Here is a 23,629-nt window from a genome sequence, read left to right on the forward strand (position 1 = left end):
ATCACTGTCAGTTTCAGTTATGAACAGAAATTACACAAGCAAGAAATAGCCGAAACCTGCTTTTACTTACCAGGAAAGAGAGACAAGACAGTCATCAGTGCTCCCACCAGTCTATTTACTGGAGAAATATAAAACAACACCTGTGGGGAGGGGGATGAAGGGCAAATTAAAATGACAGCTTAAGTCAGAGAGAAAAACAAACAGAAAAACAAACAAGAGAATCTGAGGACATCTAATACCCATATCTATCTATCTAAAAAAAATTTAAAAAATCAGTTCATGGAGAATTTCACTTCGATAAAAGTCCCCATAACATTTTTATTCAGATAAATATTTAAAGAGAAGGCATAACCAGGCATTTACTATACTTGGATGATTCAATCTTATACTGGTTGGTTGGATCAGTTTCAGAGGTGGTGAGAATGACTAGCTACAATCTTAATGATGGCTGAAGGTCATTTTTGCAATTCAATCAATCAATCTGGTCCTTGCTGATGCTCACTGTTGAAAAGTGGGAGTGATACCACATTGCCTTTAGCTGACTGGAGAACTGCCCTAGTCAGGCAGTCAGAACAGTTTTAAAAACCCATCCATGTGAAGGAATACCTCTTCTTCCCACACATGTCCAAAGTTTTGTTTGTGGCATGGTACATTATATATTTAAGATTAGTGCTTTCCATAATTCTAGTGTTTTTTTTCCTTTAGTTTGTCTGGGTGCACATTGACTCCCTTTCCCCCTGCAACAAGCCAGCAAATAATGTGATCCTGGAAATAAATATCCAAATGGCCACCATCTGGAGATGGTGTCTCAACCCAGCAGTAGTTGGAGTTTGAGACACGCTTCCTCCTACCTGTGGGACAGGCATCAACCCATGGATTAATGGGAGTTGAGCCACAGAACAAAAGGCATCTTTCTGATCAAGAATGGGTGGCATTATTGGGCATACTGGCTTAGTATGTTTAAGGTCTTTGACTGTACAGGTTTCCCCACAACTATTCTGGAACCTTAGCAGCTGTTCAGAAGCAGTACAGGAAAACAGTGTGCTCGCTCTCTCTTTTTGAAGATGCCATGGTTCACTTTCTACTTCTAAATTCAGAAAGAATTCTCACATTATTCAATAGATGTCCAGCTTTTTCAGACTAGACTCATGTGTTTGAGTCATTTGAGCATGCCTGGGAAAGCTTTTCTCTCCACTTTTCCTGTGAATGTGTCTCTTGTGGTCTGTACACCTTCAGAATGGAATGATAGCTCAGTACTAATGTAACTACAATGTTTAGCTGTAATTATGAAATGCTACCATAATCAGTTTTTAAATCAAATAGGCAAGGCAGTTTCTAAAACATTTCTTGTACCAATGTAAAGTGAAACAATTATTTTTAATTCTAATGTTTAACATATTTGTAGTAGACTTTTGAAATATTTGGGAAACTGTTCAACAGACCAGTGTAAATGTGGAAAGTGAAACAAACCCCACCCCATCATTACACTGAGATTACTGAAACTAAATGTTTTATAACACACAATAAATGTAGGAGTTTATATATGTAATTTTAAACTGACAGGCTTTTTGGTGTACTCTGAGACTGTTGCTAAGATTACCATGTGGCACTGCTACTCACATTTTTGGAATTAAACTCAACACGTCAGCTTTGGCAAATGAAAAAGTAGACAATGAGACACTGGTATCTTGATCATGCAATCAGGCCTGGTAGGGCACATGCCTTTGCCTTTACATAGCCCAGAGGAAAGCAGTGGGGCTTCACTTGGACAAAGGAATCTATGCTACTGAATCCAATTGCAGGGTTTGGGCCTGAATTGCTTAAAACACCCAAACATCACATATGGCCACTAATTCTCATGTTCTTAAGCAGTTAGTTATTTTAAAACTAGAAATATCTATTTAAAAAACTACATTGAAAGAATGTTAAAGTAACAAGGCTAAGCAATGAAAAAAAATAGTATAAAATGCTCCAGTTAAGGTTGCACATCAAATCTTAGTTTTACCCACTTCTATGAAGGCATTTCCTGTCTAATTACGCTTTCGTGTTTCCCAAAATACTTTTTCTACAACTTTAAATTACTCAAAATAAATCTAGTTAAAATGGTGGCAAAGCTCCAAAACAGACACTTAAACCAGTTTTATCCTTGCTTATATTGGTTGACCTTGAGTCATTAAGTTACCAACTGAAGCAAAAATCTATATAAGCAAGGGTTAAACTGGTTTAAGTGTATCTACATTAGAGATTTGAGCTGATTTGACTAGATCAATTTTTTAAATTGATTTAGAGAAAATAGCACGCTCTTTGTACAGAAAAGGCTTGAGGATGTAGAAAAAATGTGGTATTATATCTGAGTAATTATAAGCTATCACAATGCATATAGGGCAGAGTTAAGGTTGTGCATGCAATCTTAATATACGCATTTCTTGACATCTCAGTTATTTTGTGCAACCTTGATAAAAACTGTGCTCACATCTGATTTGTTGATATTACTTCCTGCCCTTCAATGAATGATTTTTTTGTAGTTGTCCTATAAAGGCAACTACAAGTCATTTCTGTCAAGGAGATGAACTCTTATAATTTAGCTTATTCACTGGGGGAGCAAAGTAAGATGTTTACTTTTAACATGAAAAAAAAACATTGTAGGAAAAAAGGATCCCTGTGGTCACGTATTTGTGAGCTGATATTCAGTCACTTTACTGAAAGATCTTGACCCAACATTTGAATTTACAAATTGGTACTCTTTTGTTTCTATTTCTTATCTGTTTGTACATGTTCCAGATTCCTCTTAAATTGCCAAGACAGAACCTCTTTTAGGCAGTAAGACAGCCTGAAGAAAAATATAATTGAGACTTACACTTCTCTGTGGATTTAAGTTAGGATGACTTATTTATTTTAATATTTATTTTTATTGACTGTGAATCAAAGTTAACATGACTAGAGAGACATGAGTTTGGATACTAAATATATATTTCAGATAAGTATCCATACAATTCACAAAAATCTAAAACTTGAAAAAATCTAAAGCTTGCTTCCTTTGGTATTTATATTACTATTTGTTTTATGTTTAAATCAAGTTCTATTTTGCTGGACCTTACGCACCAAGAATTTTCACTCTGCAATGGTGAGGGCACTATTTAGGTCCTGATATTAAAAACTGTTACGAAAATTTCCCTACCCAAGCAAACCAAATCTTACTTGCCTTTACTCTAGAGTACCTGTCAATAATGGAAAAAATTAATAGTGTGTGAGAAGAATTTATACACCAGCACACACACAGAGCAGTTAATCAAGGGGATAAAGTTTTCCAGTTTTATTTATACCTGCATGTAAATATACTTGAGCATTGGGTTTTACTCCAGACATATTTAGTGTAGTGTTTATCTTTCACTAACATACACTCTATAGAGTCATATAAACAATTACATCTCCATTTCAATCCTCCCCTTCATCCCACAGACCCTACCTTTTTCTCTAGAAGAATCAATTTAAAAAGAATTAAGATCTGCAAAATAAGAAGGGAAAATTAACATGGTGAGTGACTAACAAACGGGGGGAAAAACACATTTACATGTGTGCACACGTGTGTAATACACATAAGATCATCTTTCATTAAAAATGTTTCCCTTAGCTATTTCATTGGCCGGGAACGGCAAACCACAGCCACTGGGAGGTGCGGGGGGCCGTGCCTGCGGATGGTCAACGTCAGCAAAATGTTTCGCTTCCTGCAATTAGATTACCCTGATGGGGCACATGCGGCCCACAGGTTGCCCACCACTGCTCTAAGCATTCCTAATTCCCACAATTTATGCAGTAGCCCAGTGATTAGGGCACTTACCCAGGAGGTGGAAGGCCTGGTCTCAAATCCCCCTCTGCCTGAGAGAAACAGGGACATAAAACCCAGTTCTTCACCTCCTGAAGGAGTGCTCTAACCACTGCACTATGGTATATTCTGAGGCAAGTTTCTCTCAATCTCTACTACTGAAGTTGTTCCACTTCACATAAAACAACAAAATATTCATTCAGCCATAGAGAGAATGAGAATGACTCTATAGTCCAGCAGTTAGGGCACCAGCCCAAGATGTAGGAGAGCCAGGTTCAAGACCTTGCTCCTATCAGGCAGAGTGGGGATTTGAACCAGAGTCTTCCACATCCAACGTAAGTCCTCTAACCACTGGGATAACAGGTTTAAGTGGGATGGCACCACCATTTCCTACTCCTTGGTGTATGTGGGGGTTTTTTTTGTGGGGTGTTTTTTTGTGATATATGCATAAAGTGAAGAGTACTTCAAACCTGCCTACTTCTAGTTCGGGAGATACTTCTAGTAGGGGAGGGAGAGAATCCCTAACAAGGGTAGGACCAATAGAGCAGGTTGCTACACCTCCTTCCCCACAACTCCTGGCAAGGAAATATGGGCAGTGTGTAGTGGCAGGAAGGGTGAGTGGCTGGAACATATCTCCAGATGGTATATGGTCCCTCAAACAACAACTCCCAGGTTGCATCAACCTGCATCTGAGGCCAGAAAGTCCCAGGAGGCTGTATCTAGCTCCTTAGCAGCACCCCTTAGGTACAGCAGAGAGCCTGGACCTCAAAATATGAAAAAGTGTGTGTGCGTGTGTGCACGCGCTTAGCTGTCAGTTGCTCATCATGCAACCTACATTTTTACCATGTAAAAAAAGCATGCTGCTGGTGTACTTTATTAGGCCTATGAAGAAAGCGTACCTTGTGTCTAAACTGAAGGACAAGATCTCGAGGAGACAGACCTAAAACATTGAGAACAAATCCATTAGTGAAGCATTGCAAGGGTATCAACTCCTATCTTCCTGTCCCCCATTTTTCTATTGACCAAATTACATAAGCTAAAGTGACACACAATATTTTCCCATTCTCATGGAAAACATGCTGGTGATTTCATTAAAAGAATTCAAACCACCTTCCCTTCCTTCTAAGAATGAGAGTTGAAAGTAAGATGGAGACTCTGCATTCCAGAAGATGGCTATTTATTGTCATACTGAAGCCAAAGCATTTCACTATGGGAGCATTTGATTAAACAACAACTTTTATTTCTCTTTCTAGATCACAATTCTTCCTATGGTATGTGGAGCAAAGGATGTATGGGGAGATTTTTCAAGGCATAAAGGGCAGTTAGGTGCTCAACTCCCTTTGGAAGTCAAGAGGAACTGGGTTCCTAACTGCCATTTATGCCATTGAAAATTTCCTCCACAATTAAAATTTTCAAAAAAGCATAGTTTTCAGAAGGAGCTGAACAGCTCACTCACTAAATGTATATCATATCAAGAGGCATGACTGAACTATCATGGATTACAACCTAAAATGAGATCCACATTATGGAAAAACAGATAAAGGGTAGTTTACCTGAAAATTATTTAACTCCATAAATGAAAGGGAAAATAATAAAGTCCCATGCAGGCACAAAAACCCATGGTGCTAAATTTTAATGCACATAAACAAACTAGTTTAGAGGGAATGATTTGACTGATATAACATTATATATTATTGCTTGTAAAAACGTCCCTTACCAAGATAAACTTGTGACCCCTCCAGTGTAGTTCCGCCCAAAGAGCTATTCATATGCTCATAAAGTTCCTGTAGAAGTTAAATAAAAAATACTAATGGCATATGAATACCACATCCGATTAGTAACACCTGTTCTAAAAAGCTACCCAAGGGACCAGAATAAATAAATAAAATTTGTTTCAAAGAGATGGACAGACCAAAGAACATTTTTGCTTATAACCGGGTTGTTACTTTAAGGGTGTCATTGAAGATATTGTTTCTAGATATTTTACTAATCAGAAATCTGTTCCTTTGTCAGATTCACAATAGGATAATATATTATTTCATGTAATTATTTAAAATAGCTGAATAGAAGTATCACCTATAAAAATGCAATACATATAAGAATACATTGATTAAAAATGTTTATAACTTAAAATCTATAGTCATACACAAGGGGCATTATACTGTATTAGTATATATTGAAAAGTTACCTTAAGAATTGAAATTTGTGAGAAGTCTTTTTCTTCAAAATAGGCATGAGTAATGAGCTGTAGCTTTGCTTGAAGCAATCCATACAAAGGCTTGTGAGACAGAGAAATGGACATGTTATGTCATGAATAAAAGGCAGATGAAAAAAGCATGTTTGTTGCTCGTTTCCAGTTCCAGTGTCCTTCCTCCATATCCCCCAACTGTCTTTATGTTCTAATACAGATAGATGAAAGTGTAATTTTTAAAGACAAAAGCCCTCACTGTGCATTTTAATTAGGTAACAATTTTATCTTGTGTTTCATTGGCAGATAGTGCATTATCACTCAATATCCTGCCAGTAGTGTTGTGGGGACAGAATAAGCGGGAACTTCCCTGCTTCGTCTTGCTCATGCAGTTGAATTCATCTCTCAATAAAGAATTCTCTTCTTTCCCTGTAAAGTGTAGTTGCATAGTCTGAATGTAAAAAGCAGCCTGCATCGCAATGTAGACTCCCAGATAACTGAGAGCTACACCTAATGTATTCTGAAGACACGTCATATTCCACATAACATACTACACTCACCCTAGAAAGAAGCTTCATTTCACAGTTGTCCATTGTTAGGTTTTTCATTATCTGATAACTTAACTAGTAATTTTATAGTGTATAACTCCCACCCTCCACCATAAGTATCATCACCATGGATATATCTACACTTCAGTTGGAGGTATGGTTGCAGCATTGGCTGGCATACCCATGCTATCTTAAATCTAGCTAGCGGTGAAGACATAGTAGCATGGGCTAGCAAAGTAAGTACATACCCAGGGTGCCCAGCTTGCTTCTACAGCCTGCACTGAAATCTGTGCCATCATGGTGTCACTATTTTTAGTCATAGTAGCAAGTCTAAAGCTAGCATGTATACATCAAATCATGCTGCAACCACACTTCCAATTGCAGCATGGACATACACTGAATGGAATATACAATTACTGACAGGCTTCCTGGAACAATTATTAAAAATGCAAATAGATCATATCAAGACTCACGATAAAGTACATGCATTTTTTCATGCAGTGGTGTTGTAGTCATGTCAGCCCAAGGATGTTGGAGAGACAAGGTGGATGAAGTAATATCATTTACTGGACCAACTTCTGTTGGTGAGAGAGACACGCTTTTGAGCCACACAGAGCTCTTCTTCAGGTCTGGAGAAGGAACTCCTAGTGTCACAGCAAAAGCTGGGAGTACCTTTCCCAAACCTGAAGAGCTCTCTGTGGCTCAAAAGCTTGTTTCCCTCACCAACAGAAGTTGGTCCAACAAAAGATATTACCTCACTCACCTTGTCTCTCCAGTTGAAGGAGTTATAATAAAATTTGAGTGCGTTGACCTTCTAACATAGCTGTGATTTCAGTGCTCATTTTGTTACATTTTAAAGTGTTTCTAACAAAGAACATTTAAAATAATGAAAGTTTCCAAACAAAAATTTGTCAAACCTGTTTTCTGTGTGTATTCTTTAAAAACAAAAGTTTAAATATTTGTTCGTCACTCTCTTACCAGCTGACTTAGAACACAAACACTTTTCTGTACTGTTTCTCGGGTGACATCTGCTTGCCGCACTTTCAGTGCCTAAGAAAAAAGTATTACAATATTTTTACATATATGTATTTTTAAAATTATTTTTAAAGCCCGTTACCAGAAAACCACCACTGATCGAAAACAAAACCCATAATGTGCTATTTGAGAATGGGCCTACCCAGTGACATACAAATGACATTTTTAATAAGGTATGCAACAACTTTTTAGATGACAGAAAAAAAGATTTTTTTCTAATGTACAGATTGTGATTAATAAACCAAATACATTTTTTTGCCAAATACTAGTAAGCCAAATATAATGAAACCTGAGACTATACTAATACATATCTAACATTCCTACTGAAATCAAAAATCCATTCTTCTATCTTTTGTAAGAAACTCCTCAGTGACAAAGTCATAAAAATCTAGTAAGCTGCACAAGTACCTAAGCAGTTCCTTTTCGATGGTCAGTGAAACCAAGCTGGACAGGTGTTTGCCACTCTGGGTGTTCTATGTGAATGTCTAAATGCGTTTTAAAGTTGAAAAAAGACCTTTCCACTGTGGCTGCAGAGTAGGGAATAATCAGAATTAAGGTAGCCAATTTTTTGACCTTAGAGAAGCAAATTTGTAAATCCAGCATATGAATAGTTCTATACAAGTCAAATGTACCTTTCTCTTGCCACTGTTCTCATTTGTACACAGCTTGGAATACAATCTACTAATGTAAAAAATATTTGGATAAGATGCTTCTTCCAGAGATTCGAGAGCATTAACCAGAAAATGTGTCTGGAACTCCTTGAATTGTTTTGGATTCAGCAACTGTACAAATTAAAGTTTCTCTACACTTTCAAATTGTACCAATAACTATTATCTGACATTGTCAACAACCTCAAAGAAGAGACATTTATACATTGCTTGGCCTTCACTTGCTCTTTTTTCCCCTCAAGGTTCACATGCACCTAACTCTGACACCTCTTTCCAAAACTCATCAAAAATTTGTTGCTTTCGACTAATAGGCTTGACCATCTCGGGAGTCTGCTGAATACAAAACCCAATATCATACATCTTGGTTTGAAGAACATGAAACATCACTTCTGTCACTTCAAACGTTGTTGTAGAGGCAAAGGAGAAACACAAACTGAAAATTATCAAGCAAACCCATGGCTGAGTGAAAAGACTGATCATCCCAAGCTACTGGATTCTGCACCACACTTTTGAAGAGTTCGGTCAGAGCGTCTCTGCCCATTTTACAGTTTGTACAAGCCTTGAATGAAAATTCCACCTTGTGGTACAAACAGAAGGCTGTCTCTGTTTAACTAGGTTTCCAAGAAGTTCAGTCCTTTGAAGATTGAGAGGAAAAAAACTAGATATTCCTTCTAAATTTTTGAAGAAAATCAGTCTGCTACTGTTTGCTGCAAAATTGAGGACAAGATTTAAAAAACACAGACATAGCAATGAACAAAAAGTGCACAAAGAAACTTTTCATGAGCACGTTTCTGAGGCCTACCTATGTCACCTGCCATTACTGCTGCACTGCCATATGTCGGAGCTACAAACCTTGTCAACAAATTTAGACTTCTGGCACACAGTTTCAACATGCTGGCAAAGTCAGCTGCAGTTTGATTGTTACTAATGTCATTAAGAGCAACAAAGTGTTCCGTAACATCACTATTCTTGGTCACATAATGCAGTACAGTCAAAAGCTGGACTTATTGGGACTATCTGACGTTCCATCAAGTAAAATAGCAACAAATGGTGTTTCCTCAATTTCTTTGGCAATGGCATTAAGTTGGGTATTACTTACTGCTTTGATGAGGTTATTCTGAATTGTTCAATGTTCCAGAAAATAAAGTAGATGGTTTCCAAATGCTTCTTGAGTAAAGGATCTAACTCCCTGACTAATTCTAAGGCTTCTACATAATTGCTATGATTCAGGGAGTCATCCGTTTAGTTATCCCTAAAAAACACAAGCTCTTGTTCTATGAGGTTACATAAAACACAAATTAGTCTTTGCAAATAACACAATAAAAAGACTGTCAGAATCAGGCTGTCTCACAGCACTTCTCCACAGCTCATCTAACTGAAGATCAGTGCAAGCTTGTCCAAATGTTCGTAACTGTATACATCCTGTATAGGTGTTGCTGGCTACTAGTGACAACCACAAGCTCTATAATGGTTCTTTAGGTTGTTGTATCCTGCCTTGTTCCATACATTCTTTTCATTGATGAAAAGTAGACAGGGTCAGTAGTATAGCTTGTTTGTTTTCACACACTCACAGATCCATTCACAATTATACACAGCTTCACAGAAATACAGTTTCAGATCACTAATTGCAATTTTGGTTTGGGCTTCCATTATTTATAATGTGTGTTTCTGTTGTAGTCTATTGCACTAAATGAATTATTGAACAAATTTGGCACAAAACTTTCCATCCTGATGAGGAGTTAACATTGCTAGCTCTGTTCAATCACAGATGACACAATTCTACACTTGCATGCCTAAGCTAATTTTTCCAGTGCACAGCTGGTCAGGAAGTCAGCTGCCTACAGTCAGGTTGCCTAGGCAATGTGATGTAACTCGGAGCACTGCACGCCTTGCCAGCAAAACAAGACAACAGCCAACATGAACAGACTAATTACATACAAGGCTTTCATATGCTTGTAGAATAAAACATTTTTTGTGAATTCTGAGGCATGCAATGCATGTGCTGCATACATAGACAGCATGCCACTCCGCCTAGTTCATTGCTGTCTATGGCCCTCCCCCCATGTTGCTGCCACTGAAAATTCCATCGACTTCAATGGTGCAGTATCAGACCTTAAGGCAATATGCTTTACAACACTACAAATAGTCAGAACAATTGGTCACAGTTGTTCTTAACTCACTGCACAGACAGTAGTTGCAAACAAAATCATAGGGAATGTCTACACTACGAAATTAGGTCGATTTTATAGAAATCAATTTTTAGAAATCGATTTTATACAGTCGATTGTGTACGTCCCCACTAAGAGCATTAAGTCGGCGGAGTGCGTCCTCAATACCATGGCTAGCATCGATTTACGGAGCGGTGCACTGTGGGTAGCTATCCCACAGTTCCCGCAGTCTCCACTGCCCATTGGAATTCTGGGTTAAGCTCCCAATGCGTCATGGGGCAAAAATGTTGTCGAGGGTGGTTTTTGGTACATGTCATCAGTCGCCCCTCCCTCCCTCCCTTCATGAAAGCAACGGCAGAAAACCGTTTCGCGCCTTTTTTCCTGGGCTACCTCTGCAGACGCCATAGCACGGCAAGCATGGAGCCCGCTCAGCTCACCGCAGCTATTGTGAGCATTGTAAACACCTCGTGCATTATACTGGAGTATGTGCAGAACCGGGCTAAGAGACGCCAGCACAAGGACGATTGTGAGGAGGACATGGACACAGACATTCCTGAAAGCACGGGCTGTGGCAATTGGGACATCATGGCGGCAGTGGGGCTGGTTGATACAGTGGAACGCTGATTCTGGGCCTGGCAAACAAGCACAGACTGGTGGGACTGCATAGTGTTGCCAGTATGGGATGATTCACAGTGGCTGCGAAACTTTCGCATGCGTAAGGCCACTTTCCTTGAACTTTGAGAGTTGCTTTCCCCTGCCCTGAAGTACAGGAATATTAAGATGAGAGCTGCCCTGACAGTTGAGAAGGGAGTGGCAATAGCCCTGTGGAAGGTTGCAATGCCTGACTGTTACCGGTCAGTAGGGAATTAATTTGGAGTGGGCAAGTCTACTGTGGGGACTGCTGTGATCCAAGTAGCCAATGCAATCACTGACATTCTGTTAACAAGGGTAGTGACTGGGAAACGTGCAGGTCATACTGGATGACTTAGCTGCAATGGAGTTCCCTAACTGTGGTGGGGCAATAGACGGAACACATATCCCTATCTTGGCACTGGACCACCTTGCCAACCAGTATGTAAGCCGCAATAGGTACTTCTCAATGGTGCTGCAAGCACTTGTGTATCATAAGTGACATCAATGGGGGAAGGCCAGGAAAGGTGCATGACGCTCGCATCTTTAGGAACTCCAGGCTGTTCGAGCAGTTGCAAGAAGGGACTTACTCCCCAGACCAGAAAATTACTGTTGGGGATGTTGAAATGCCAATAGTGATCCTTGGGGACGCAGCCTACCCCTTGCTCCCATGGCTCATGAAGCCGTACACAGGCAGCCAGGACAACAGTAAGGAGCAGTTCAGCTATAGGCTGAGCAAGTGCACAATGGTGGTAGAATGTGCCTTTGGATGTTTAAAAGCTCGCTGGCTCTGTTTGCTGACCAAGTTAGACCTCAGCGCAACCAACATTCCCATTGTTATTGCTGCTTGCTGTGTGCTCCATAATATCTGTGAGAATAAGGGGGAAGATGTTTATGGCGGGGTGGGAGGTTAAAGCAAATCGCCTGGTGGCTGATTTTGAGCAGCCAGACACCAGGGTGATTAGAAGAGCACAGCTAGGCACGCTGCGCATCAGAGAGGGTTTGAAAACCAGTTTCATGACTGGCCGGATACGGTGTAACAGTTGTGTGTTTCTCCTTGATGCACACCCACCCCCTTTGTTGATTTTATTTCCGTGTAAGCCAACCACCCTCCCCCCTTCGAAATAAAGTAACTATTGTTTTGAAACTATGCATTCTTTCTTTATTAATTAAAAAAAAAAGTGAGATAACTGACCAGGTATCCTGGGTGGGGTGGGGTGGAGAAGGAGGGAAGGACAAGGGCACATTGCTTATTGTAGCCACACTACAAATCAAAACTGTTTGAATGACAGCCTTCTGTTGCTTGGGCCATCCTCTGGAGTGGAGTGGCTGGGTGCCCGGAGCCTCCCCTCCAACCACGTTCTTGGGCGAGGAGGATATGGAACTTGGGGAGGAGGGCAGGCAGTTATACAATGGATGCAACGGGGGTCTGTGCTCTTGTTGGCTTTCCTGCAGCTCCAACAGATGCTTCATCATGTCCGTTTGCTCCCCCATTAGCCTCAGCATCGCCTCCTGCCTCTGCTCATCGTGGTCACTTAATGCTTTCCTGGCCTCTGCCACTGAATGCCTCCATGCATTAAGCTGTGCCCAACTGGTGCGGGAGGACTGCATGAGCTCGGAAAACATGTCATCGTTTTTTTGCCTTCTAATCTGCGATAACCTCAGAGACAGAGATGATAGAGGGAGCATAGAAACATTTGCACCGGGGGTGGTGGTGTGGGGGAGATAAAAAGGGAGACTCTTTCACAGTGAATCAAGCAATTCACAGCAGACAGCACATGTGCTTTAGGTACAAGGTCGCATTTTGCCTTTTATTATTGAGCGCCTGCCGGTATGCTGACACATCACACATGGTTGGGCAACAGAATTCAGTTTCCAGGCAGCCATGTTAAGCCTTTTGGTACACGGGGTTGGCTACTTATGCCTTCATAACATGTGGGAATGGTTTCAAACTGCAGTGCCATCCTTTCCCATAGCAAGCAATGCCAGTTGGGTTTGCCATTTAAATGGAGGGGCTGCAGTTTTTGGGTGGATGTACAGCACACACCTCCCCCCACCCAACCGCGTGGCTATTCTCTGGGATGATCCATTTTAGCCAAGCGCAAACAGCCCAGCATGAACGGGGTCCTTTTACTGTTCCCTTACAAAAATTCCCCTATTTCAACCAGGTGACCATGAATCATATCAGTCTCCTGAGGCTAACCTGGAAAGACATAGACTGAATGTTGCTTGAATGCGACCAAAACCCAGGACCATTCACTGCCATGCTTTGTGCTGCAACGATTCCAAACTACTTGCTACTAGCTTGGCATGGTAAAGTGTCCTATCATGAAGGACGAAAAAAAGGCAGCCCTCCCCAGAAATCTTCTGCAAAGGCTTTCAGAGTACCTCCAAGAGAGCTTCATAGAGATGTCCCTGGAGGATTCCCATTCCATCCCCAGACATGTTAACAGACTTTTCCAGTAGCTGTGCTGGCCGTGAATGCATCCCAATTCTTCAGGGCAAATCAAACATTAAACACTATTTCTTTTAAACCCTGTACTGTAGTTACAAATGTGCACTCACCAGAGCTGCCTTCTCCAGTTTCAGGGTCAGGGATCCCGCCTGGGGAGGGTATTGGCTCCAGGGTGATGAAAAGGTCTTGGCTGCCAGGGAGAACGGATTCACCACTTGCCTGCTGTGCCTTCTCCTCCTCCTCCTCCACAAAATCCTCCACACTGTTGCGTAAGACTCCTCCCTTGCAGGTGTCCACGGACAGTGGTGGGATAGTGGTAGGTTCCCCCCCAGAATGGCATGCAGCTGATCATGGAAGCAGAATGTATGGGGCTCTGACCCAAGCAACCGTTTACCTCCTTTGTCTTTTGGTAGGCTTGCTTCAGCTCCTTAACTTTCATGCGGCACTGCTGTGTGTCCCTGTTGTAGTCTCTCTCCACCATGCCCTGTGCGATTTTGGCATATATATTAGTATTTCTTCTTTTTGATTGCAGTTCGGCTTGCACAGATTTTTCTCCCCATACACCAACCTGATCCAGTGTCTCCCTTTCAGTCCATGCTGGAGCTCGTTTTCGATTCTGGGGGGACTGCATGGTCACCTGTGCTGCTGAGCTCACCATGCTGACCAAACAGGAAATGAAATTCAAAATTTCCCGGGGCTTTTCCTGTGTACCTGGCTAGTGCATCAGAGTTCAAAGTGCTGTCCAGAGTGGTCACATTGGAGCACTGTGAGATAGCTTCCAGAGGCCAATACCGTTGAATTGCGTCTGCACTACCCCAAATTCGACCCAGCAAGGTCGATTTTAGCGCTACTCCCCTCGCCAGGGAGAAGTACAGAAGTCGATTTTAAGAGCCCTTTAGATTGATGGAACGGAGTTGGTTGTGTAGACGCGTTCATTTTAAAATCGACCTAACGTGGCTAAATTTGACCTAACCCCATAGTGTAGGCCAGAGCACAGAAATGTTAAGCTGAAAGGGACCTCAAAAAGCCATCTAGTCCACCCCTACTCCCCGATGCTGAGGCAGGACTAAGTATACCTAGACAACCTCTGACAGGTGTTTGTCAAACTTGTTCTTAAAATCCTCCAAAGATGGGGATTCCACAATCTCCTTTGGCAACCCTTATAGTTTGAAAGTTTTTTCTAATATCTAACCTAAATCTCCCTTGTTGCAGATTAAGCCTGTTACTTCTTGTCCTACTTCTAATGGATAAGGAGAACAACTAATCGTTGTAACAGCTCTTAACATATTTGATGACATTTATCAGGTCATTCCCCTCAGTCTTCTTTTCTCAAGACTAAACACACACAGGTTTTTTTAATCTTTATACATCAGGTTTTTTTTAAACCTTTTTATCATTTTTTGTTGCTCTCTTCTGGACTCTCTCCAATTTGTCCATGTTTCCTAGCATGTGGTGCCCAAACGTGGACACAATACTCCAGGCTGACCTTGACAGTGCAGAGCAGATTGGAACAATTCTCTCCTATGTCTTACATATGACACTCCTGTTAATACACCCCAGAATTACATTTGCCTTTTTTCACAACTGCATCACAATGTTGTTGCATATTCTATTTGTGATCCACTGTAACCCCCAGATCCTTTTGTGGGATAGTAGTTCCTAGCCAGTTTATTCTCCATTTTATAGTTGTGCATTTGATTTTTCCTTCCTAAATGTATAACTTGCACTTGTCTTTATTGAATTTTATCTTGTTGATTTCAGAGCAATTCTTCAATTTATCAAAATCATTTTGAATTCTAATCCTGTCCTCCCAAGTGCTTGCACCCCTCCCAGCTTGGTGTCATCTGAAAATTTTATGAGCAGAGTCTCCACTCCATTATCCAAGTCATTAATGAAAATATTAAATAGTACCGGACTTATAACAGATCCCTATGGAGCTCCACTAGATATACTCTCTCAGTTTGACAGTGAACCATTGAAAACTACTCTTTGAGTATAACTTTTCAACCAATTATGCAACAACTTTATAGTACTTTCAGCTAGACCACATTTGACTAATTTGCTGAGTATTACTGAGATGCTATGCACAGTCTTTGGTACTGAAGACTGTTGAAAAGGCACCAGCACAAATAGAAGGCAATGGGATGGGGAAGAAACAGATGATTTGACAAGCAAAAGGCCACAACCTCTCCCTCCTCCTTCTCTGACACAATACCTATACAAAGGGACCAGTTGAAAAGCTTTTGCCTGGAAAGAGTGTGTCATGCTCGGGCATTTTCTTCTAGCCAGCTGTAAATGGAAGTGGCAACACCTGTGGCGTCAGCTACTCTCTCAGCTAGAAGAAATAGTTCTAACATTTATCAGCAGGGCTAGAAAGGGTAGAGACAGAAATCATATAGTCAAATGATTCTCTTATACTGTACAAAACAGCAACAATGTGGATTACAGCCCACATATCTACCAAAGAGCCAGATTGGGCAGAATTCTGAAGTTGTTGCTACATAAAACACATATTGCTTTATATTCCACTTGTTCCAAAACAGTTCAATTTAAAATCTATTTACCCTCTTAGTGGTTAGTAAACAGCAGAGACTGAAATCAGCAGTATAACAAAACTAAGTTAAAACAACCATACAGTTAAATACAGACAGACTTTAACCACAGGTTACCACAATAAGGCCCTATTGCACAAATATTGAATAAACCAGAAGCAATACAAAAATAATAATAATAAAATTGCAATTATGCATTTAATATTGTACAAGAACAAACAGACTTTAACGGAATCCAAATGTGATTGGGGGACAATATAAAGTACACAGCATGTCATTTAGCACTTCTGAAATAAAAGTTATCCAGAACTCCCTCTAAAAACTATTAGACATTCAAGGTTGTTGCATGTCATTGGAAAGGTTATTATACATATTTTAAAATAAGTGTGTAATAACATTAGAGAATAATTATAACTACAAACATTTATAATGTGCCCAACACTTTTTAAAATCTTGGCACGTTGCACATATATCAGATCAAGTACAAGACAATTTCCCCAAAGAGAGTGGGACAATACACACTACAACCTCCTTACTGGGCCCTTGCAGCCCCAAAATACTTCCCTGAAAATCTAATTGGTCTGGACAATAGAGAACCACATTTAATGGAAAACCTGTGCAAAGGAGAATTTTGATCCACCTTGAAAATTTACTTTTTGCAAAGGAGACCAATATCTTTTCTGGAAATAAAGGAGTTACATGAAGGAAGAATTTGTGTCTGTGCAATAGACAATAGAGGTACCCAAAGATCTTCTAAGGGCTGCTACTGGAATAATTTAAACCTGCTTTCAGCACTTCCCTGGCAATATAAATTCTTAGCTAGTCTGACAGATTCTTCCAGCTTACTTCAGCTTCTGGGAGCTCTTGCTTGGTAGATTCACTGTAACCAAAACATATAATGGGATGTGTAGGGAGACTGACATGGACCACAATGATCCTGGTGGTGAAAGGACAGACTTCTTCAGCTCTGAAGGTGCCTACTCTGCAGATTCATAGGTTTCAAGGCCAGAGGGACCATTCTGACCATTTAGGGTTGATCTCTTGCATAACGAAGGTCATATAATTTCACCCATTCATTTCTGCAATTTTACTCTTGCATATTTGCAACTATAAATTACCTTGGCTTCAATCTGCCTATAGCAAGAGACACCGTATATTGTGGTTCGATCTCCACATCTTGGTGGCAAGTGGAAAAACACAGTATCTAAGAAAGGAGAGAAAAAGCTTCATCAGCCACCAACAGAATGATATATCAACATTTTGTATTTTCAGCTCTGTAGTCATCTTTTTCAACATTACTCTCATTTACAAAAGCCTTACTCAAGAAATTGCACTTTCTACCAGCTCTACCCTTTTGTAAGTAGAGCTGAAGTCTTTTTGTCTAAACCTGTGACCCAACTGCTCAAGTAACTACTAAACAACTCACTTTGTCTCCATACAAAGGTGCCAAATAAGCAATATTTATGCTATGACGTGACCAAGGGCATTAAAAAAAAAAAAGAGCTTTTCATTATAACCTATAGGATTTACTTCAAAGCTATACAGTGTTTAATAATTATGCAAACAGATAGATATACTACTGCCACTAACTGTTAATTCAGGGGTTCTCAAACTGGGGGTCACGAGGTTATTACATTGGGGGGGTCATGAGCTGTCAACCTGCACCCCAAACTCTGCTTTGCCTCCAGCATTTATAATGGTGTTAAATATATAAAAAAGAGTTTTTAATTTATAAGGGGGGTTGCACTCAGAGACTTGCTATGTGAAAGGGGTTACCAGTAAAAAAGTTTGAGAGCCACTGTGTTAATTGCTAATTTACAGATACAGCAAAGGCAAAGCAGTCATTAGAAGAATTCTGTTTTGCAGTTCACAACAACATTTCACTATGAAGCAAACCCTGTCTTGAGAGTGACTAAAATTGGTTACTGACTTTGTAATAATGAAATGAAACAGAACTGTACTTAAAAATATGGAGTAGTCTCTTGAGACAAGGAGTTAGGTACTAAAAATTGTCAGTCCCTTTTATAGATTTCACTACATTCTAAAGAGATAGGCTAGGGGTTTAGTAGAATTTTTAATAAATGTCTCTCCAAGCCAATAAACAAGTAGCCTAATTCCCCATTTCATGGAACCCTAGTAACTCCTACACTGTGAATTACTCATAACCTGCACAGGAAAATCAGGCCCAATATGTTATAGTAAATTTACAGTAATCTTAATTTGAAATACATTTGGTAATCCCAAATGAAATCTTTAGTGTGTTTCTGGCCATAAAACTCAAGGATATACACCTCACCAGGTTTAGTTGCTTTGTTGCTATGCTAGCTTTGAAGCAATCTCTCTTACTTCAAAATATGCATTAATGACCTGTTGCTGTGGTAATGAAATGACAGAAAGTCAACTATTTAGCTTTCATGCATAGGACTGTGGCACTGAGCCAATGTAGAAACAACTTCACTCACCTGCTCCTACTTCCTGCTTTAGAATGCACTCAGTAGATCATTTGATATTTAATTATACAGAAATGAAACAAAGTCAGGACCCAACACAGAGTCAAGGAGTGGCCTTTTACTGATGCAAAGATAAATTCTTTTGATACAACTCCTATACTTTTGCTACCAATTCCAGATGAAATACCTCTAAAATTTAGAGGGTCAGACAATTTTCATTAGAAACATAACAAAACCCTAACTAAAAGTAGTATCAGGGTATTTTTGTGGATTTTACAATTTCTTCTTTTTAAAAATTTTCTTCTCCCCTGTTGCTGTGCAGAGGAAAAACAGTGACTCATCTTCTCATAACTTTTGTTCTTCGAGATGTGCTGTTCATTCCAATCAGGTGTGTGCACGCCGTGTGCATGACAGCCAGAAGATTTTCCCCTAGCAGTATCCATACGGTCGGCCTGGGCACCCGCTGAAGTTGCGCCTTCATGGCACCTAATATAGGGCCCTGCCAACCCAACCTGACCCCCCCCCATCAGTTCCTTCTTACCGGGTACCCTGACAGAGGGGTAGGATGGAGGGTATTGGAATGGACATGAACAACATATCTCGAAGAACAACAGTTACGAGAAGGTGAGTAACCGTTTTTTCCTTCAAGTGCTTGTTCATATCAATTCAAAGCAGGTGAATCACAAGCCCTTCAGGAGGCAGGGTCAGAGCTGTCCACCAGCTAGAATACCGCTCTACCAAAGGCCATGTCGTCTCTGGCCTGCTGGGTAATCGCATAATGTGCAGGGAAAGTGCGTATTGCAGACCACGTTGCTGCCCTGCATATTTCCTGGGTAAGAACCGGAGCTAGGAAAGCTGCTGAAGAGGCCTGCACCCTGGTGGAGTGTGCAGTGATTGGAGGGCTCGCACCTGGGCCAAGTTGTAGCACTGTCAAATGCAGGACATGATCCACAACGAAATTTGTTGGGAAGAGACTGGAAGACCCTTCTGTCCGCCACAGCCACAAATAGTTGAATGGACTTCCGGAATGGTTATGTTCTTTTAATATAAAAGGCAGGGGGTCTGAAGATATACAAAGAATGAAGCCTCTGCTTTCTGCCCCTCGAGTGTAGCTTAGGATAGAACACTGGAGGAAGATGTCCTGGTTGATGTGAAACTGGGAGACAACCTTTGAGAGGAAAGCTGGATGTTGCCCGAGCTGAACCTTGTCCTTACAGAACATGGTGTAAGGGGGCTCTGATGTTAGGGCCTTGAGCTCAGACACCCCCCTGGCTGAGGTTATTGCCACCAGAAATGCCACCTTGTACGAGAGGTAGAGCAGGGAGCATGTCGCTAGCGGTTCAAAAGACAGCGCCGTCAATCTGGAAAGGACCAGGTTGAGGTCCCAGGCTGGGACCGGCTTCCTGACTTGCGAATATAGCCTGTCGAGACCTTTGAGGAAATGGCTGACCATAGGGCTGGCAAAGATTGACCGGACCTCTGAGCCTGGATGGAAGGCAGAGATGGCAGCCAAGTGAACCGTTATTGACAACATGGACAGCCCCTGCTGCTTGAGATGGAGAAGATAGTCTAATATAAGTTGCACAGAGATGAGTGTCAGGGACGAATGATGCTGCGCCAACCAGATTAAAAATCTCTTCCACTTGGCAAGATAGGTAGCCCTGGTGGAGGGCTTTCTACGGCCAAGGAGGACTTGTCTAACTGGGTCCGAGCAAGAGAGCTCCGTTGGGTTAAGCCATGGAGCTTCCATGCCATGAGATGCAGCGACTCAAAGTTTGGGTGCTGAAGTTGACCGTGATCCTAAGTTAGTAAGTCCGGGAAGAGCGGCATGGTGACTGGAGCTTCCAGGGACATTTCCAGGAGCGATGTGTACCAGTGCTGGCGAGGCCAGGCTGGGAATATCAATATCACCGAAGCTTGTTCCCTCTGTATCTTGAGGAGCACCTTGTGAACGAGAGAGATAGGCAGAAACACGTATAGGAGACAGCCTCCTCCCATGGGAAGGCTGAATGTGACCACGATGGAACCTGGGCTGTGATTCCGGAGGGAGCAAAACTGCTGGCACTTCCTGTTGTGTCACGTGGCAAACAGGTCTATCTGGGGAAAACCCCACTGATGGAAGATTGAGTTTGCAACATCCGGGCGAAGGATCGACCTGCTGAGATAGTCCACCAACTCGTTCTGTACTCCAGAGAGGTATGATGCTTTCAGATGTATCAAATGCTCTACACAGAAGTCCCGCTTCCTGGTACAGGGGACAGAAGCATGCACCAGCCTGTTTGTTGATATAAAACATTGCCGTGGTGTCGTCTATCATAACTGATACACATCTCCCTGTCAAAGTGGGCTCGGAAAGTCTGTCATACAAGGCACACCGCTCTCAACTCTGACACTGATGTGGAGAGCGAGTTCCGCCTGAGACCAGAGGCCTTGTGTCCTGAGGTCTTCCAAATGTGCTCCCCAGCACCAAGGCTGACGCATCCATCACTAGCGAGAGAGACAGCTGGGGGATGGTGAAGGGGACTCCTACACATACTACCTGTGGGTCAAGCCACCACAGGAGGGAGTCGAGTACCGGGCAGGGTTACAATCCTGTCGAAGCTGTCCCAGACTGGCTGATACACTAACACTAGCCATAACTGAAGAGATCAAAGTTTGAGTCTGGCATGCTGTACTACATAGGTATAAGCCACCACATGTCCCAGGAGTTTCAGGCAATTCCTCGCGGTGGTGGGGAACTGCCTGAGACCTTGTATGGTGTCGCCGAGGGACTGAAGCCTTGCTTTCAGGAGGTATGCCCTGGCTTGTGTTGAGTCCAGTACTGCCCCTATAAACTCTATCCTCTGGACCGGGGACAACTTTGATTTCCCCTCATTCAGAAAGAGGCCCAGTTTGTCGAACGTTGTTCTTTTGAAGTCGACTTGTGCCTCCACTTGAGACCTGGAGCGGCCCTTGATGAGTCAGTCAGTCATCGAGGTACGGGAACACCTATACCTGCCGCCTGCGCAGGAACGCAGCCATGACTGCCATGCACTTGGTAAACACTTTAGGTGCTGCCGACAGGCCGAATGGAAGGACTGTAAACTGGTAGTGGGTGTTGTTCACCACAAACCTGAGGTATTTTCTGTGGGACAGAATTATTGCTATGTGAAATTACGGGTCCTTCAAGTCGAGAGCGGTATACTAGTCTCCTGGATCTAATAAAGGGATGATGGAGGCCAAAGAGACCATGCGGAACTTGAGCTTCGTCATGAACTTGTTGAGTTCTCGCAGGTCTAGGATGGGCCTGAGCCCGCCTTTGGCTTTCGGTATTAGGAGATACCGGGAATAGAAACCCTTGCCCGTCTGCTCCTGAGGAACCTCTTCCACTGCCCCTAGCGAAAGGAGCAAGTGCACCTCCTGTATAAGGAGTTGCTCGTGAGAGGAGTCCATGAAGAGGGATGGGGAAGGAAGGCAATGGGGGGGGGCACAGAATTGGATGGAGTATCCCCTCTCTACCGTGCGGATCACCCAGCAGTTCGAAGGGATACGGGACCATGTACAGTAGAAAAGGGAAAGGGAAAGGACGAAAAGGTGAGGCAGGGTAGATCCAGTTCTTGTTCTGGTGTGCCGTCCTCAACCACACCTTCAAAAGGCCAGTTTGGGGCCAGGGCAGCTTGGGTTGGCCAAAGCCCTGGCCTGAGGATGAGTGTGGCCTCTTCCTGACTCCCCTATTCCTCTTCCGGGAACCATATGGTCTGTTTTGCTGGTAAAACCGCAGAGGAGGCTGCGGCCTGAAGTGCCTGCACTGTGTAGCAGGGGGATGTATGCCCAGGGATTTGAGGGTGGCCCTCAAGTCTTTTAAACTGTGAAGTTTCCTGTCTGTCTTTTCAGAGAATAGGGCCTGACCTTCAAAGGGGAGTCCTTCGTGAGGGAGTCCAGAGACCTGAAGCCAAGAGGACCTTCTCATGGCCACCACGGTAGCGATGGTTCAGGAGGCCATGTCGCCACCGTCAAGAGCCAGCTGCAAGAGGTCCTGGAAATGAATTTGCCTTCCTCCACCAAAGCATTAAATTCGGTGCAGGAGTCTGGTGGTAATAGCTCATCAAACTTGGCCATTGCTCCGCAGGTGTTAAAGGAGTACCTACTAATAATGGCATGCTGGTTTGAAATGTGGAGCTGTAAACAACCGATGGAGTAGACTTTCCTCCTGAACAAGTTCACCTTTTTCACCTCCTGATTTTTAGGGAAGGGTCCCTGAAACCCATGATGCTCCCTTTGGTTTGTAGCATCCACCACCAAAGAGTTGGGTGGAGGATGAGAATAGAGATGCTCATATCCCTTTGAAATAGCATCTCTCATTTCTCTTAGCTGTAGGGGGCAAAGAGACCGGAGTGTGCCACAAAGTTTTTGTGGTCTCATTTATAGACTTGATGAGTGGGAGCGCAATATGCGAGGGCCCAGAGGGGGCAAGGATGTCCACCATGGAATCAGCATCCTCTACCAGTTGCTCTGCCTGGATCCCCAGGTTCTGGGCCACCCTACGCAACAACTGTTGCAGAACTCTGTTATCCTCCAAGGCCAGGGTTGTTGAAGTGCCCTCAACGGCCTCATCTAGGGAGGACAAGGATGATAGCACCGGCCCATGGCCTTGGTCACTGCCCTCGACACCAAGATGGTCACACTGTTTGTTAGGTTACTCTATTGCTGGTGCCAAGGTGGTGGGTGCCGGCGCTGAGGTCCGAGCGGAAGGCGGAGGTATCAGCATAGTCTCCGGTGCCAGCTGCTCTAAGGGGGTGAAGGATGCTGACACAACCGACACTGACCTGGATCTTGAAGCCTGGCTCTGACCCTGGGCTTGATGATTGGACTCCCTGGGCCTAAAAGGCCACTGAGCTGGTGGTTGCCATTGAGGTGGCCAAGGTGCTGGAGGATCTAGACCTCCTGCTGCTGGACCTATCTGAGTGCTAGGACTCCACCTCAGACTCCGAGGTCTCCGGAAAGGAAGACCATGGAGGAGTGGTACGGGGTGGTGCCGAGCCTCTGGGGATTGATGCAGTCCCCCAACGTGGGCGGTCGCCACCGGGGAGTGGTGCAGCGGAGCTGGGGAGCGGTGTGACATAATTGATGGCT

The 23,629-nt window shown here is 42.6% G+C and overlaps 1 protein-coding gene across 1 annotated transcript in view; it reads right to left on the reverse strand.

Moving 5' to 3' along the window:
• AVL9 (AVL9 cell migration associated) overlaps positions 1-23,629 on the reverse strand; it is a 69,598-nt gene that overhangs the window by 23,827 nt on the left and 22,142 nt on the right. Inside the window, exons 3-9 of the mRNA XM_084621349.1 lie at positions 17,186-17,271; positions 7,538-7,609; positions 6,012-6,101; positions 5,541-5,607; positions 4,723-4,763; positions 3,467-3,505; positions 71-140 (exon numbers count right to left, since the gene is read on the reverse strand). Coding sequence (XP_084477475.1) covers positions 71-140; positions 3,467-3,505; positions 4,723-4,763; positions 5,541-5,607; positions 6,012-6,101; positions 7,538-7,609; positions 17,186-17,271 — 465 coding nt within the window. The remainder of the gene's footprint in view (positions 1-70; positions 141-3,466; positions 3,506-4,722; positions 4,764-5,540; positions 5,608-6,011; positions 6,102-7,537; positions 7,610-17,185; positions 17,272-23,629) is intronic.

The sequence above is a fragment of the Lepidochelys olivacea genome (genome assembly GCF_965140295.1).
Source record: "Lepidochelys olivacea isolate rLepOli2 genome assembly, chromosome: 2".
Classification (NCBI taxonomy): domain Eukaryota; kingdom Metazoa; phylum Chordata; order Testudines; family Cheloniidae; genus Lepidochelys; species Lepidochelys olivacea.